Source organism: Phaethon lepturus, unplaced genomic scaffold, assembly GCF_000687285.1.
Source record: "Phaethon lepturus isolate BGI_N335 unplaced genomic scaffold, ASM68728v1 scaffold11588, whole genome shotgun sequence".
NCBI classification, from domain to species: domain Eukaryota; kingdom Metazoa; phylum Chordata; class Aves; order Phaethontiformes; family Phaethontidae; genus Phaethon; species Phaethon lepturus.
In genome coordinates, this window is record NW_010555538.1 from 1 (window position 1) to 15426 (window position 15426).

At 38.7% G+C, this 15426-nt stretch overlaps 1 protein-coding gene across 1 annotated transcript in view; it reads left to right on the top strand.

The window, feature by feature from the left end:
* The first annotated feature begins 303 nt into the window (after positions 1–303).
* Positions 304–15426, top strand: part of CCDC60 (coiled-coil domain containing 60) — a 63536-nt gene continuing 48413 nt past the window's right edge. The window contains exon 1 of the mRNA XM_010292191.1: positions 304–753. Within this exon, the coding sequence (XP_010290493.1) occupies positions 304–753 (450 nt within the window). The remainder of the gene's footprint in view (positions 754–15426) is intronic.

Sequence of the window (15426 nt, forward strand, 5' to 3'; positions counted from 1 at the left end):
GCGTGAGGCCTGCGGGCAGGGGAGGTTGTGCTGTTGTGGAAAATAGGTGTAAATCAAGTTCTGTTTGTATTAATTTGTTAGTCTATAGGTGTCCCGGCCCCTCAGGATTTATTTCTATTGTTTGAGGGGAATGAGACCTCATGTAGTGTTAGTTAGCAGAAAATGCTTCCGCTGGGCTACCCTTTAGAAAGTTAAACAGACTTGCTTCAGGGTTTGGGCAGCAGATGCGTGTTTTCATGACTGGGAAACTAGAGTTTTTAGTAACTTGGGGAGTAAAACCACCAAGGTTCCCATTCTGGAACAATGCCAGTATCAGATGCAGCTAAAACCTGCAGAGTTGAGGCACCTGTGGCAGCAAATGCAGGTAGGATCAGCAAACTCAAGACACCTGTGGTACCAAATGCACCTAAGAGCAGCAGACACAAGGCACCTGTGGTACCAGATCTGCCTGAGAACAGCAGAATCAAGGTGCTGGCAGTCACTAAAGTCTTGGATCCTCGAGATTTTGTGTGCATTCAGGCTTTGCCTGCCTTTGCTCAGAAGGAAGGAAGGGTCTTGGCTAGAAGCAGAACTATTTACAGAAGCGGTGAACGTCCAAGAGAACAAGTGTTCTGGGAAAACTACCACAGGAGGCAAAAGCAATTCACTCAGGGACACTTCACCCCCACTGGGAAGCCTTATCGGGAGCTTGGAGAGATTCTCTACATAGACCCGAAGAAACTCACCCTCTACTCTTTGGGGCAGCTTGTGCAGGTAGGCCTGACTTTCCCGGTTCTACTTTAGATAGAAAAACAGGGAGGCTTTTTTCTAAGTAAATTGCAAGCCCCTGTTTCCAGGGGAAGGAATCGTTATTTCTGTTTAAAGAAATGTTTGAAACAATTTTCCGTGCCTTTCTATGAATAATCACAATCCGATAGAACATTTCATGGTGGTACAGAGCACTTGTAAATAAAGCCGGACTGCTTTGATGTCTATGTTGTGTTTGGGAAATGGCTTTTGAAACTGATCTTTAAAGTTGAAAAACTCTCTTTTAAAGTGAGAGCACTTAAACTGGAGCAGAGACAATAGCAGGCTAATGAATGAAAAGGAAAACGAGATAGTGAGAATGTATTTAAGGGAAAATACTGAGGGTAACAAGTTTTGAAAATGGAAGGGGGGGAATCATATTGAGGGCACGAGAGTAAGGGGTGGGTTAAAAAAGCAGGAAAAAAATGATAAATGGTGGTAGTTGAGGGGTGTGTAAAAATCTCAGAAGTTGAGCATAAGAATGGTATAAAAACTAAAGTGTTTGTAATACAACTTACATAGGTAGGGATGGCTTTGGAGGTAGTGGATTAATTATTTTGCATTTTACTCTGCATTTGTATTTGAGTTTCAGGAAGGTGTAAGGGGATTAGCCAGGAGTGTCTGGCTGTGATAGTTTGATTGTTTGTGTGGTGGTTATCTCCTGGTCTCCTTAGTGCTGCATACCCACCAACTTTGTGGGTCTTCTACTCTCTCAAGTTGCCTTTAAGTCAAACTTGAGTGATTGAACCACAGGGACAAGAACTCGGTCACTGATGCTTGAGATGAGCTGTCAGTGTTCTGCCATTTGTTTCCTTTTCCTCAATGCTGTTGTATCACACAAGCAGATCTCAAGCTTTCGGAGTTTTCTGTACTGTTTTGTGCAGGGAGCAATTTTCCTTGTGGAAACAGAGTGAAGTCTCTCCAGCCTACTATCTGTTAGCATCAGTCTCTTTGACTTTGAGCCTACACTTTGCTTTGTGCTTTCTAGTGGAATGCCCAAGGGATAGCCTCTTGCAGCTGCGGCAGAAGCAGCGTGGTTTTTATTAAGGGTAGGCAGAAAAGATTCTGTCCACCCACTAAATTTTCTGCTCTGATTGTGTGCGTTGCATTCCAAGCTTGAAGTTTTAGCTCAAGCGTTTTAAGCTCTAAATAGGCAATGGGTGGCATTCATTTTATTTTTACATACGACCTAAAGCATCATGTTGCTGGCTGTCTTCATTCAGAGGCTTGTTTCTGTAAACTACTCAACACCCAGCAAGTGTTGCCAGTGTTCTTGTTTTAACCCTTAACTTCTAAAACATCTTTGCTTCTGAACATTAGAAATTACTTTAAAGATTTTTTCCAACTGCAGATATACTCTTTAAAATTCTGATAGTTCTGAAAATGTTGGTTAATTTGTGGTGGCTGTTGTTGTTTGGCATTGAAAAATGATGTCAGGCTTTGATCCTTAAGGGTCCTCTGAAACCCAGTTGGAACTCAGCTACTTAGCTTGACCAAATTAAAATGGTACAATTTATACAGAAAAGAAGCTATATGTAGGTCACTAAATACGTGGTTGTGGCTTGTGCTTTAGATTCGTGAAGCTGTCAGAGGGGATGTAGTCACACCTGTCGTTCCCTTTTGTGGAGAGCATGGTCCCGAAAAATCTCAGACTAATCTTTTTTTTTTTTCCCCTTTTCCTAAAAGGTAATGGTTACTAAGCTGAAAAACTAAAAAAACCCCCAAAATCCTGGCAATGAATCTGACCAGTCCTCTGCTTCCCTTCATCCCCACAAACTGGGAAGGCCCAGGGATTTCATGCTGCTTGCACACCAGCTCTCACTATTTAAGCTGCCAGGTGCTTTGCAGAAACCTATTTATGTTTTTCAGAGATACTAGAATTGAAAGATGTATTCCTATTCCCTAATTTAAAAAAATACTTTGTATTGCCTGTATTTTTGCTTTATATGAGTTATTTACCCCCGTTCCCACCCACACCTAGCAGTCCCTGTAATATTTTGAATAACTGAGAAGATTGTAGATACTGGATATGCAGGATCCATGAGGTATCATGAGAGCATAACACTGCTGGTAGTAAAAATCATGATTTCGGCCTTCTGAGTTAGCATTTTCTTCAGCCACAAGTACAGCTGATGACTTGCAATGATGAATGACAATAAAATTTGTAAACAACAAGATGATGATAAAAGCCCTGTGACTTCAACAGGACTTGAGTATGCTAATATCTGCTGGCAAATGCTACTGATACCATTACAAAAAATAGATTTTTAAGAGCTAAAAACATTTGAGTAAGTGCACTGGGATGGTTACACAAAATGTTATGAGCATAGGATATTATATGTAATAATTGCATGCTTAAGATGCTTTTTTAACATACTTGATGGCAACAAATTGTGTTCAGAAAAGCTGTATGTTCGTGGATGCTTTTTATATCTCTATTAACTAAATTTGGTATCTGAAAACATAGAGCTGATACTTGACTGTTCCAGATGTTGCATTGGAAACTCTGCTGTTCTGTAGCCACACAGAGAATGGGTATCTGTCTTACAGTGAAAACACAAGTAAAGCTGGGTCAGTGCAATGGAAGAATTTAATTCCACAGAACAAACCCCTTCCAAACTGCTAGCAATACTGGTAAGGGATGGAGGAAGCTCAGGAAGCATAGCATTTGTGTTTAAAAAACCAACCAACCAAATAAAACCCAACAAACCTCACGACAAGGAGGCTTCTTTTACCCATCCTACACGATATTATCCAAGTGTAATTGAGTGTCCAGCTTTCACAGTGATGGCGGTTTTGTGACCCTTATGGCTTTAGATTGCTGGTCAGTTATCCCAGCTTTTATCCACAGTAGTGTCTCAGTGTTTTCAGATGTGCCTTATATGTGGTGGCTTTCTACATGTGCTCCCTGCCACTATCATTACTAGAAGAATCCTTGCTAAGTTGAATGGGCCATGTATTTTAACCAGAGCAGCTGCACCAAGCATCTTCCCAATGGATTTCAGGTTCTTGTCTTTTCAAAAGTTGTTGGGGGAGTGGGGGAGGAGACTCCCTGTGGGGCTGCCTGGTTCTGTGTTGTGTTAATATCGGTCCAGACCCATACTGTGAGAGAGAGCCCTTCGAGCTTCCAGTACAAATAATTGGTTTGAGGGTGTCTGTCTGTGTGTGTAGTTGTGTGCCCCCTGCAAAGGTCAAGTGTGGATTGCAGACAGCACTGATTCATTGAAAGTCGAAGAATGTAGCTATCCAGACAGTATTTTTTATTTCTGAAGTGTTCAGAGCAGTGCGTTAAAGGTCTCTTATTCCTTAATGTAATGGTGTGTAGTGGTTAGTTACCTCTTATCATGTTTATATAGCTTCTTTCCCTTAATTGCTATGAGAAATTCATTTGCAAAACCTGTGAGGTGGCTTGTTGACTTTTTACATGAAGGAAAGGTGGCCTTTCTGACCAAGCCCTAAAAACAATCCATGTTCACAAAATCTTGAGTATTGTTAGTGTCAAAGCCTGCTCTGTAGTTGTCATAAAATTCTGTTCTGTAATTCTGTGCTTTGGTTAAATAGGTCACTAGATAAGATTGACAACAGCATCAGCAATGAAAGGTTTTAAGCTGGAAACCAGAGAAGAAAAAGGGGCAATTTCTTTCAAGAGAAATTACACTGATGTTGTTTGGTATTGCTGCAGTTAAAGATCTGTCAGGGTTTCCAATTTAAAGCCTTGCTTCCCAGAAGACTAAAAGCGTGTATTTCAAGGCAGAGCTTATAATGCAAAGAAACTTTTTCCTGCCAGCTCTCTGATGTGGAGTTCAGTCATAATTCCTTATCACTCTGGGAAGAGCAGGAAAACATTAGTGGTGGGTTGTCGTCTTAGTATCTCCAAAATGGAGAAACTGGTCAGGCCAGACTACACTGATGTGGTGGCATTCCTAATGTGTTCCAGATTGGGTAACCAATACATGGTCGTTGATCAACCCTGGTCTCACACCTGCATACAAAAAGTGCTATGTATGAGCCATTTTTAAGAAAACAAACAACTTTATTATAGATTTAGAAGAAGCTTCAGAAAAACCTTGAAATTTCCCATTTGAAGAACATGAAATTTCAACAAATGCTAGTGAGAAAGAGAACAGCACAATATTTCTTTCCATTAGCTGCTCAACTAGCTTTGGAAGTGAAAAGCTACAAAACACTAGTACTTTCCAGAGTGTTTTTTTTCCATGTTGGCTGTATGAGGTAGAACATGGGGGTGAGTTGTCACTGGGATGGCTGTTATTCAGAAGTGCCAAAGCATCGATAGAGATGTTCAGATTCAAGTATCTCTTGGGGTATTTTGGAAGATTGTTGGCTGGTAAAATTGGACCCTTACACATCTTTCCACTGCTTGCTAGAGATGGTCTCAAAGTCTTTGTTGGTGAACATTTGAGTATTTAACAATTAAAAAATGCATATTGGTAGCATGAAGGTGAGAATTTTGAGATGTGCGTTGTTTGCAAAGGTTAATTCATATTTGATTTAAGGTTGGGAGTGTTTTTTCCTGCTTGCACTATTTTGCCAGGCTGATCTTGTCATGACAGTCTGTCAGCTCAGGAATTACAAGGTTTATACGGGTTAGTGTTCTGGACAGAGCAAGGGTACAGGGAGGGTGCAGAAGAGATTGTAGCAGTGAGAGTCATGCTTTCAGCTTCCCCAGTGATCCGACTTTATCTTGTCTGTCCTTGTTCATTTCTTATGAAAAACTGGGAATGAAGATGAGAAACACAAAATTATGCCTGAGTTCTTTTTTCACTTTTTGAAGCTATGACTGCAGTGCATGCCCCCGTATGAAAATCAGTCTGAAAACCAAAAGCATCTGCAAAAACAGGTTTGTCTTTACCCTTCCACTGCAATAGCTATATAGATTGTGTCATGACTTGCATAATCTTGGTTATCTGTTGCAGATCATGAATAAAATAAGTTTCCTGAATGCAACACAGCTAATATGGGGAAACTTCTAATTTTCAAGAAATTATTTCTTTTTTTTTTTGCTTGCTTGCTTTCTAAAATCATGACTATTTACAGCCGGTGATAAACCTATATATTCTAGAAATGCTCCAGGACAGAAGAGAAACAGGTTATGCAAGAAAAGTCATTAGCTGGAAAACTGCCATTTATCAATTGACTACAACTTCTCACCTTGCTATTGCCAAAACATTAGTGATGTTAAGTACAGAGCATGTAAAAAAAAAAAAAAAGGCAGGTGCAAAAAAGGCACAATGACACTGTAATTATGATTTCAAAGTTCATAGTGTCATATTGTAAGAAAGATTCTACTGCTTGTTATGGAAATGAAAGGGTGCATCGTTTTATGCCTCTGAGACACCTGGCTGAATGTACATTAAGGAATGTCTGAAAGACTTTGGCACCAGTGTGTGACACTTCAATCTGAAAGCTTACCATACTGTGGGTATACAGGTATGCCTGACTTGGGTTTCCATGGAGATTTCTTGTACCTAATTAACATAGGTGGATTTTGCAGGTAGTTCTTTGGCTAACCTTCTCTAGTTTCCTTTTCTTGTTTTTAATAGGTAAAAGGGTGTTGTGGGGTTTTTTGTTATTGTGTTTTGGTTTTTCTCTTTGGTATTAACCAGATACAAGCTGAGCTGTTTGGGTTTTTTTCTTTCTGGAGTAAACATACAGGGAAGTAGCTGTTCTGTTCAATGTGTGTGTGGGGGGAACTAACTGTGGGTATTTATACTGATGACTTTTCCTACAAGCTTTGTAATGTCTATCGATAACTTGCGTGTGCAAGCTCTCAGCATCATAATCATCAGTCAGGACAGAATTCATGCATGTTATGCACCTGAGGTGATGTGTCTGCTTTACTCCTCATGATGGAAAGCTGATGTACAATTCCAGCTTCCACCAAGGTCACCACTAGCAACAAGCAAGTGAAACTCTGGTTGTACACATTTTATGTGTAATGTTGACTTCCAGTAAATAGAATGAGTTGCTGAAGTATTTTTTTAACTGTCTTCTGTAGCCTTTAACTATGTTAGCAGGCATAATGCTACACTACTTTTCTTTTTTTAAAATCTTAACAGATGCATTTCCTATTGCAAAAGACAAACTCAGAGGATGTTTGGAAATGAGCAGCCTAATCGCATCTCTCTCTCTCATATGACTTCTCACCCACCCAAGGAGGCATTGACCCACGAGACATTTGCAATGTAATGATAATGTACTATTATATTGCTGCTTTTATGTACGTGTTATTAAATGTTAGTAAGCCCGAATGCATAAGCTTTGAGTGCATATTAGAAAGTGGTGAATAAGCAGACTGTGGATAATTTGGCTATGGAATAACAGAAAAGTGTATAGCTGTAAGTGACTGAACTAGTGGTCTGGAGCACTTTGGTTATGCGAGAATGGTACTAAAAGGAGCAGTGGAATGAAAGATAACGAAAGATAAACAGAAGCTGTGAAGTGAGCTAATAGATAATGGTGTTGTCATAAACAGAACTAGAACAGAGCAAATGATATAAGAAGCAAAGTTCCATTTTAGATATATTTTATAGAATTTGGATATATGCTTAAATTGTAATAGCAGATAGTTTTCTGCCTCCATCAACAAATGTTACATCAGCTTAGGTTGTTAGATTGTATACTGGCTACTGTTGGTTTTATTAATTAAGCTCATTCCCCTTTGTTAGCCTGAACCATAAATATATTTCTTTTAACTTGGGTTTAATTTTTAAGAGCCCTTACTAAAACGTTGAAAAATGTCAATCACATAATCTTTCAGGAACTAGAATTCTTATTTGTACATGTCCATAGACAAAAGGGGAACTATTACATCATATTGCAGTAATTCTAAGAAGAGGATAGCAGCATTCCCAGCCAAGTATTTGAGATTATTTATCAGGCATAGTGAAGCTGTTGTTGATGCAGAATTTCTGAATTTAATTTTTTATTCTTATCTGTGACTTAACTGTGCCACTGTAGTCATGTGTCTGTTAGAAATTCTTGGCTGTTTTAGAAGAGGAACAGTCCTTCAGTTGGTTTTATTACTGTTAACCATAATACTTAAGCACTTGTGTGCTGGGATTTTTGTTCAAATGTTTTTCTTCATGGCCTTGTAAGACTGACAACCATTCCCTTTCTTGTACCTTGGGAGAAAGTGACTTAGAAAAGTGAATTAACTTAGCTAATTGTATATGGAAAATATAGACCTCTTGGTTTTTCCTGCAGGTGTTCTTGCTTTGTCATTTAGAGTGTGAAACAAAAATGGTGATATAAATGAGCCTAAAGATAGGTCATATGCTTATGGAACTATATTTTTGAGATCAAGCTTTTTTATTTGGTTAAGAGTGATAGCTTTACTTTGCAATATTAAATGTTAGGTGCTAATCCTGACCTGAGCCTAACTGTATGAAAATGTTATGTTCTATAAAAGTAAAGGCTTTATGATCACTAAATTAGTTTGACATATCTCTGTAACAGCAGCTAACCAGTAAGGTCCACACAATCTCCATGCTATTAAGTTCAAAACAGTCTAATCAATTTCAAAAGTTCAGTTTCTGCTCCTAAAGGCTGCTTCTGTAATGGATTAAGAGAAGCATATCAAATGTAATAATGCATTGTTATTAAGGTTTTAGTAAACTTGCCAAATGTCAGGCTGCTGGTAGAGTCATGGTGCATTACACTTCTGTGATTACAGCTTGAGCTGTCATTATAGTGAATTGCATTGCTCACCTAGGTTTGGGAATTGATCTGCAATATCATGCCTGGGGCAGGAGAAAAGTGCATTTCAAAGGTTACGCTTCACAGGGAATATTCAAAACATTAGATTTTTAACAGGATTAATGTCTGCTTCTCTTAAATAGTGCATCCAAATGCTCTGTAGGTTATATAATGAAAGAAGTAGACTTCCTTGTATTTGGAGAACCTGGTGCTCCCCTGGCAGCAGTATGGCAGTTAAAAATGACTTTTGGTAACAGAAAACATTTTGTCAGATGGCTACTTTTGGGCAGAATGGGGAAAAAATGTTTTGATATTTGACTAGAAGTGCTCTGTAAGAAGTAAATGGTTGTTACTGTTTATGGGTGTGATTGGTTTAGGACTTGCACTGGACAGTAAGGTCTTTGTAATTCATGGATGAGTTTCTGGTTCCTATTCCTTTGTGTCACTCTGCTAGCACAAAGGAATGTTACTACTGGTGGATTTCTCTAATGTCATGTTCAGTGGAGTTATGTCAGGAATGAATGTATGTGTACCAGAAATGTAAGGAAATGTTTCAGGTGGGAAAGCTGAGCTCTATTGCATACGTGGAACTCTAGGAACCTCTCTGTGAATGTGTTCATTAGTAGGAAGTGGTAGGTATTTAATTAGGGGAAGGGAACATGAACAATGTGGAGATTTTTATATTTGCATGAGGGGGGAAAAAAATCACAGCTGATGTAGAAATGCAGGACTAGATTTGTAGATAGGTTGGGTTGTGCTTGTTTCTAGGAAGGGTAATATATTTCTAGATCAGTTTTACCCTGAATGATGCCAAAAACATTTTGCAGGCTGAATGTGGAGGTCCTATCAGCCGTCCCTGGTTAACTGCCATGAACATCAGAGCAATGCTATCTGAGACTTCAGGACAGAAAGTGATGAAGAATAGTGTACCCGGTTGAAAAAGGAGAAGTGAACTTAGGTGAGCAGACAGCAGTTTAAGCAAGTTGAAGTTTAGGCAGGACACCTTGCTAATTCCCCCCAAATGTTGCATGGCAGAGGAGGAATCATCCTTTTTATACAGAAAGTAACAGTTTCAGGGTAAGTTGATCTGAATGCAACAACTTTTGAAACCTGTTCTTAAATTGGAGTATTTCCCTGTGTAGGCAAAGTGAATGAAGGCATTCAGCAGCAAGGAGGAAAAGTGTAATAATTAAAGCTTGAGTTTGGCTTGCAGAGGAAAAAACATTTGTGTAAAATCAGTTTGGTTGTGTCTCCCTTTCCTTGAGACTGTAGAATGATTTATCTTAAGTACCAAGCAGTGGAAGGCAGCACTTTCCATGGCTAGAGTAGCTTCTCATTATTCATGAAATATATAGAAAGTGTTGAATGCACAACAGCAATGGGAGGGGAGAACTGTAAGCAGGGAGAGGACATTGTGGAATGTCACTACATTTCCTTGTAGTATAATGGGACCTTTCCATTAAATTAACATTACGCTATTTGCACAGAAGGAGAGCTAAAATAGGGAGTATTTTTAGGGGACAACAGTCAAGTTAATTAATCAGCTGTATAACTGTCAGTCTTTGCATTAAGAGCTCAAAAACGAGGTATGGGGGGTGGAGGTAGTAGCTATAATGTTACTTCGGATTCTGTTCATTTGGAAAAAGGAGTTACTTTGTGTTGTTTGTGACAACTAGGCTATGACATTGTTTTGGGTATTGTAGCCTGGAACCTTTTTTTCCAGTGTGTTGAGAGGGAGGTTTTAACTTAATTCCTCAATGACTTACTGCTGAATGGTTTGTGTCCTCTCTGTTAATCTAAGCAGGTACAAAAGACAGATTCCACAGTCCTTATTGGTTTGGGTAGAATACTTCGGTATTTCATATGACTGTCTATCGACCTCAGTGGAGTAACCATGGAGTGAGGCTCGGTTGTTCAAGTGAAACGCTGCTAGATTTTGGTCTGCAAGCATTTTAGTTCATACACACTTGAACAATTTTATTTAAGCGTCAAAAGATGCCTCATAAAGCAGTTGTGATGTATTTAAATTTTTAATAACTCATTCATACACTGCACCCATTACAAATCTTTAAGAATGATTTTGACTTTTTAGTAGTTTTCCTTGCTCATAAAAGGCAAATTATAGTTGTATTACATCAGGCTCTAGATAACACTCCACATGTTTGAAATATAAAGAGACTACAAAGCTGTTAGGGTTATTTGTACTATTTTCTCTGCTGCAGTTAAAGTTAGGTTGCAGTAAACTACAGAACCCACTGAAACCTTTGGACAATCCTAGTCATTGTGAGTGCGCTCTACTGCATCTTTGGCCTTGAGCCAAAGACACTTCTGGGAGGGTGAAATCATGTCATTCCTCATCTGTTAGAGCAGTCCTTGGACTGCAGTACTTCAGTCCAAAACGTATTTACTTCAATAGTTTTGGCCTCTGTGCTTCATTTGTCTCCTGCAGGTGTAACCAACAGTTCCTGGTGATCAGATAGCCTCATTTGTCTTCTATACTGAGGATCTTGATTTCTCCAGGATTCCTAGGTGGCATCATTTGGTTCCACTGTGTGTCAACAGTGCTTCAGGAACCCTGTGTTTTTGAACTCTGCTCTGTCTCAGTTGATTCCTCCCTTGCCCTTCACAGTAATTTTTTAACTGCTTGTACCCCTTGAATCTGTTAGCTTCCAGTTCAGATAGAGGAAGACTTACAGCTTTATTAGATAACAAATGATCTTCATAGCTAATTGTTTGCCCTGCTCTTTGGGGAGCTATTTATTTTAAGAATAAATGAATTTATCTCATAACTATGGCCTAAAAATAAAAGAACAAACATTATCTTTTTCACTGGAGAGTTAATGGCGGAAAGTTAAACCTGTCATGTCTGACAATTTTAGAATAAGACTTATGGTTGAATTCCCTCATGACTAGGCCTAGGCTGATACCTTGTGTATTTGTGGTACTGTCTGACCCCAGCTGCCAGGTGCTACTGGTCATCTCGATCTGTGGTCTGCCAATGGGCTGTGCTGGCTATGTCAGAGAAGCTGTGACACAGTACTGCAGGTAGTGAATATAATTTTCTGGAGCCTATGTGCAAAATATTCCCTACCAAAAAAATTGTACATGAAAGCCTCTCAGCAATGTTCCTCTCCTGTCACATAACCAACTGCCAGACATATGCCTGAATACAGGGGAATAGGAGATGATAAAGGTCTGGAAGTCTGGTTATTGATAACTCTTAGGGCTAGTACTTTCTTGCTGGTGTAAAGATATTGGCAGGTTCATTGTCTGGCTGGTGAAGAATGGTGTGACTGCTGTTGGTTCACAATGGTCAAGCATGACAACCTTAAACCACAACGTAGGAGCAGTTTGCTACTGACAAGGATTTCTTTGCCCAAAACAGGAAATAGATGGATTGTGACCATCTGCAGTGTTATGGCAGCATAACAGTAGGGGTGAATGTAAAGAGAGTTTGTATTCCCTTCCTAAATGTTTTCTAAAGCTGGTATTTACTGCTCTGTTTAGTGTTGATCAGTTATGCCAGAGCTAGAAGTATTTATGACTTTCATACAGTGCATATATTATGTTGACAAAATAATTGAAAATTTATAACAATTGTCTTGTAATTAAAACCCAAACATATTCTAGTGCAATTCCGTGGTTTTAAGAACTTAAAACTGATCTCACTCTAGTTCTGAATTTGTCTGCCAAAGTGGGCTGATTGTTCAAATAAATGATCTGTTCAGTTGTACAAAGGAAGCCTTTTCTCTAAGGAAGCTTCTCAAATACACAGGGCCACACAGTATTAGTTTGAAGCATATGGTTAAAATATTATGTCCTTTATGCTGCTTTACCTTGATATGTTGTCTTACAGTTATGTATTTATACATTCAGGAAACTGAGAGTCTTTGTACTGTAGCAGAAACACATTTAACACCTGCAGCAGGTGATAGGTTATCTACAGATATCTAAAACATACTGCTTCAATTTTTTTTTTATTAGATTACCCTGAAATGTTAGAAATTAATTCCTGGAGTCAGTGTCAGCTAAACTGACAGTGGATCAAAGCTGTGAGACAAATTGCTCATTACAGTTCAGGGAGCTGAATCCTCTGTGCAGACAGCTGTACCATCATTGGAGGGTTCTCGGGCACTTCACCCGCAAGCTCTGCCTCAACAAATGTTGCCATTGTTGGTGAAGCTCATGGCTGGATTTCTGTAAAATAAGCTCATTTTAAACTCCCATCAGAGGCATCACTATGTCTTAGAGTTGTTGTTTGTTTGTTTGAGTTTTTCTTGTCACCCTGTTTAGAGCTTGTGTCACTATGCAACAGCCTGAACTATAAACAGTGATGTTAATCCATGAAAAATGAGAATTTAAACCTTGGCAGGACCTTAATCATTCCTATCCAGGTTCATCAGATGAAAGCTGTATTTTTTTTTCCCCTGGCTTTTTCTAAAAGCTCAGCAGCACAGAATCCATTCAACTTTGCTGTCTGATAGAAATCACTCTTGCTGATAGTGAGCTCACTTCATCTTTTAGTAAAAGCAGATAAAAACAGATTAAAAAAAAAAAAAAACCAAACCACAAAAAAACCCTTGCAACCAACAAACCTTTTCCAAATAGTCACTTTGCCATTTCCATTAGCTCATCAGAAATATTTGAATCCCTCCCTTTTAAGAAAGCTGCTTTTGGTAAAATATTGTGTATATATTTGTTTTCCCTTCACTTTCAGCTGAAACACTTTCAGTATTACACTTTCAGCTGTTCTCCTAAATTAATGTTAGCTTATATTATCTATGTGAGATCTGAATTGGTCTGTGGCAATATTTGGTAAGTCGGAGCAAGTAGAGGCTTTGGACTAAGGCTTTCCAGCACCTATTGGTTGTAACAGCAAGTTGTATGAACGTTCATCTCTGTGCTGTTTTGCTCTGAGGTCAGCTGGAAGACACTATTGCTTGAAAACAGTGATTTAATGGCAGTATGACATACAGCCTTAAAACTAATGGAATACAAAATGGGAAATCAAAACAAAGGCAATGCTTAAGGAGAATGGGCCACAGATGTAATGCAGTCTGTGCATGCAGCTGGCACAACTATCACAAAATGCTTCTGAAAATAGCTGTCCTTCAGAAAGTCAAGTTTTGGTGTTTTAGCTGTGGCTTATTCCCTTATTTCTGTGTCTGATGTCAGCAGCCTGGACTGAATTTCTTTTACAAGAAATGTAGAGTAGTTCCTAAATATTAATAATTTTTTTAAGTCACAGATAAAATGATATAGGGCTTTATTCGCAGGTAACCTAGGCAAACCTATTCCAGAATGCTAGTTAACTTAATCTGATGATCCAGCCTATACTAGGTACAAACAAGGGGGCTCTGTGTGAGTGTGCACGCCTAAGGCTTAGTATAAATTACAAATAGATAACAGAGAGGGCATCTTTAGTTTAGTATGCTATATTTAAAACCCATGTAGAGCTGTTTGCTAGGACCTTGGTATAGATGTAAAGGGTGTTTTGGACTTCATACCAGGATTAAAGGATACTCTCTAATCTTGCATAAAAGGTAGCCATTAAGATCCTTTTCTTGACATGTTCATGTCTCATGTTTATCATGGGTGAAGCTGGTGCCAGCCAGTCTGTGGATACATATTCATTCTGCTGTTGCAGCATGGACCATATTCATCCCTGTTAAAATACGGATTCAGTTAGGATCTTTGTTCCACCAGAAAATTTGACCCTTTGACAAATATATGCTTGAGTGAAATTAAACAGTGGTTCAGAATTTGGTTATCTTTTTGTTTGTAAACTTTGTATTTTCAGTTTACCTGGCGAGAATGTGCATTTATATAGCAACCATTCTATACTCTTTGTTTATTTATGTAACGTGTTATTGGAAAAATATTTTAAGAAATATATAAGCTTTTTAATAATCTTGGTCTTCAACTTGCATCCAAAAATGCTTGCTTGTTTTAGGGAAGCAACAGGGGTGGCTGCCTGGAAAAATAAGAGTAGAACTGTCAGTTCCATATTTAGGGTTGGCAGATGTACTCTCTTCATTTTACAGGTCATTAAATTTCTCATTATACAAACTCAATCATCTGAGTTTTTAAAATATGATTTAGAATATCCAAAAGATGAGACAGTGTGCAAGATAAATGTGGAAGTTTAGATTTTGAAAGACAAAACATAATTTTTCAAATTGTAGATAAATTCCATAATGATCCTCCTATATTATTGTCTAGCTATTCCATATGGAAGGTTACATTCTGACCTTCGGTGTATCACACTGCATGCGGAATAACACCAAACAAAAAATTTGTATTTGCCAATCTGTGTAGAGATTCTGATTAATCTGTCTGCATTCCTAGAGGAGAGAATCTGTAGCAGTAATTTGTGCATTGGATATTATCTATTTGGATGTGGCTAGAAAACTGCATCCTTTTAAAAAAAGCTTTAAAGGGCTGCGACTGTGGAAAAGAATTAGCGTTACTAAACTTCTCCAACATTTCTTTGCAGGAATTTGTTTTCCTAGTCACTGAGTCTTGGCTGTTGTTGGGGGGGAAAAAAAACTTCCTCCCCCCTCCCTGAAATTGATGTAATGTTTGTTTGTCAAAAGCTCAAGATCTACAGATATCAGCTACTGCTTTGGAGAAAAGTGGTTAGTTTTGATAACTATTTGGCCCAAGTAATAATTTGCTTAGATTTCTTACTCGGAAAGCAATCTGTTAGCACAGCTCTCCTCCACACAAGTTTTCTTAGGAAAGCCGTAGATGGGAGGAAGTGATGTTTAATCAGCGGAGCTTTCTGTTAATGTTGGCTTTCCATTATTTTCTTCCACAGAAACATGAGTCGCTGTGATCCCACAATAACTTTCAGAGTGCCAATAAGTGAGCTGGGAAGACAGTGAAACAATTGCTCTAACAAGCTCAGGCTTAATCTTTCCC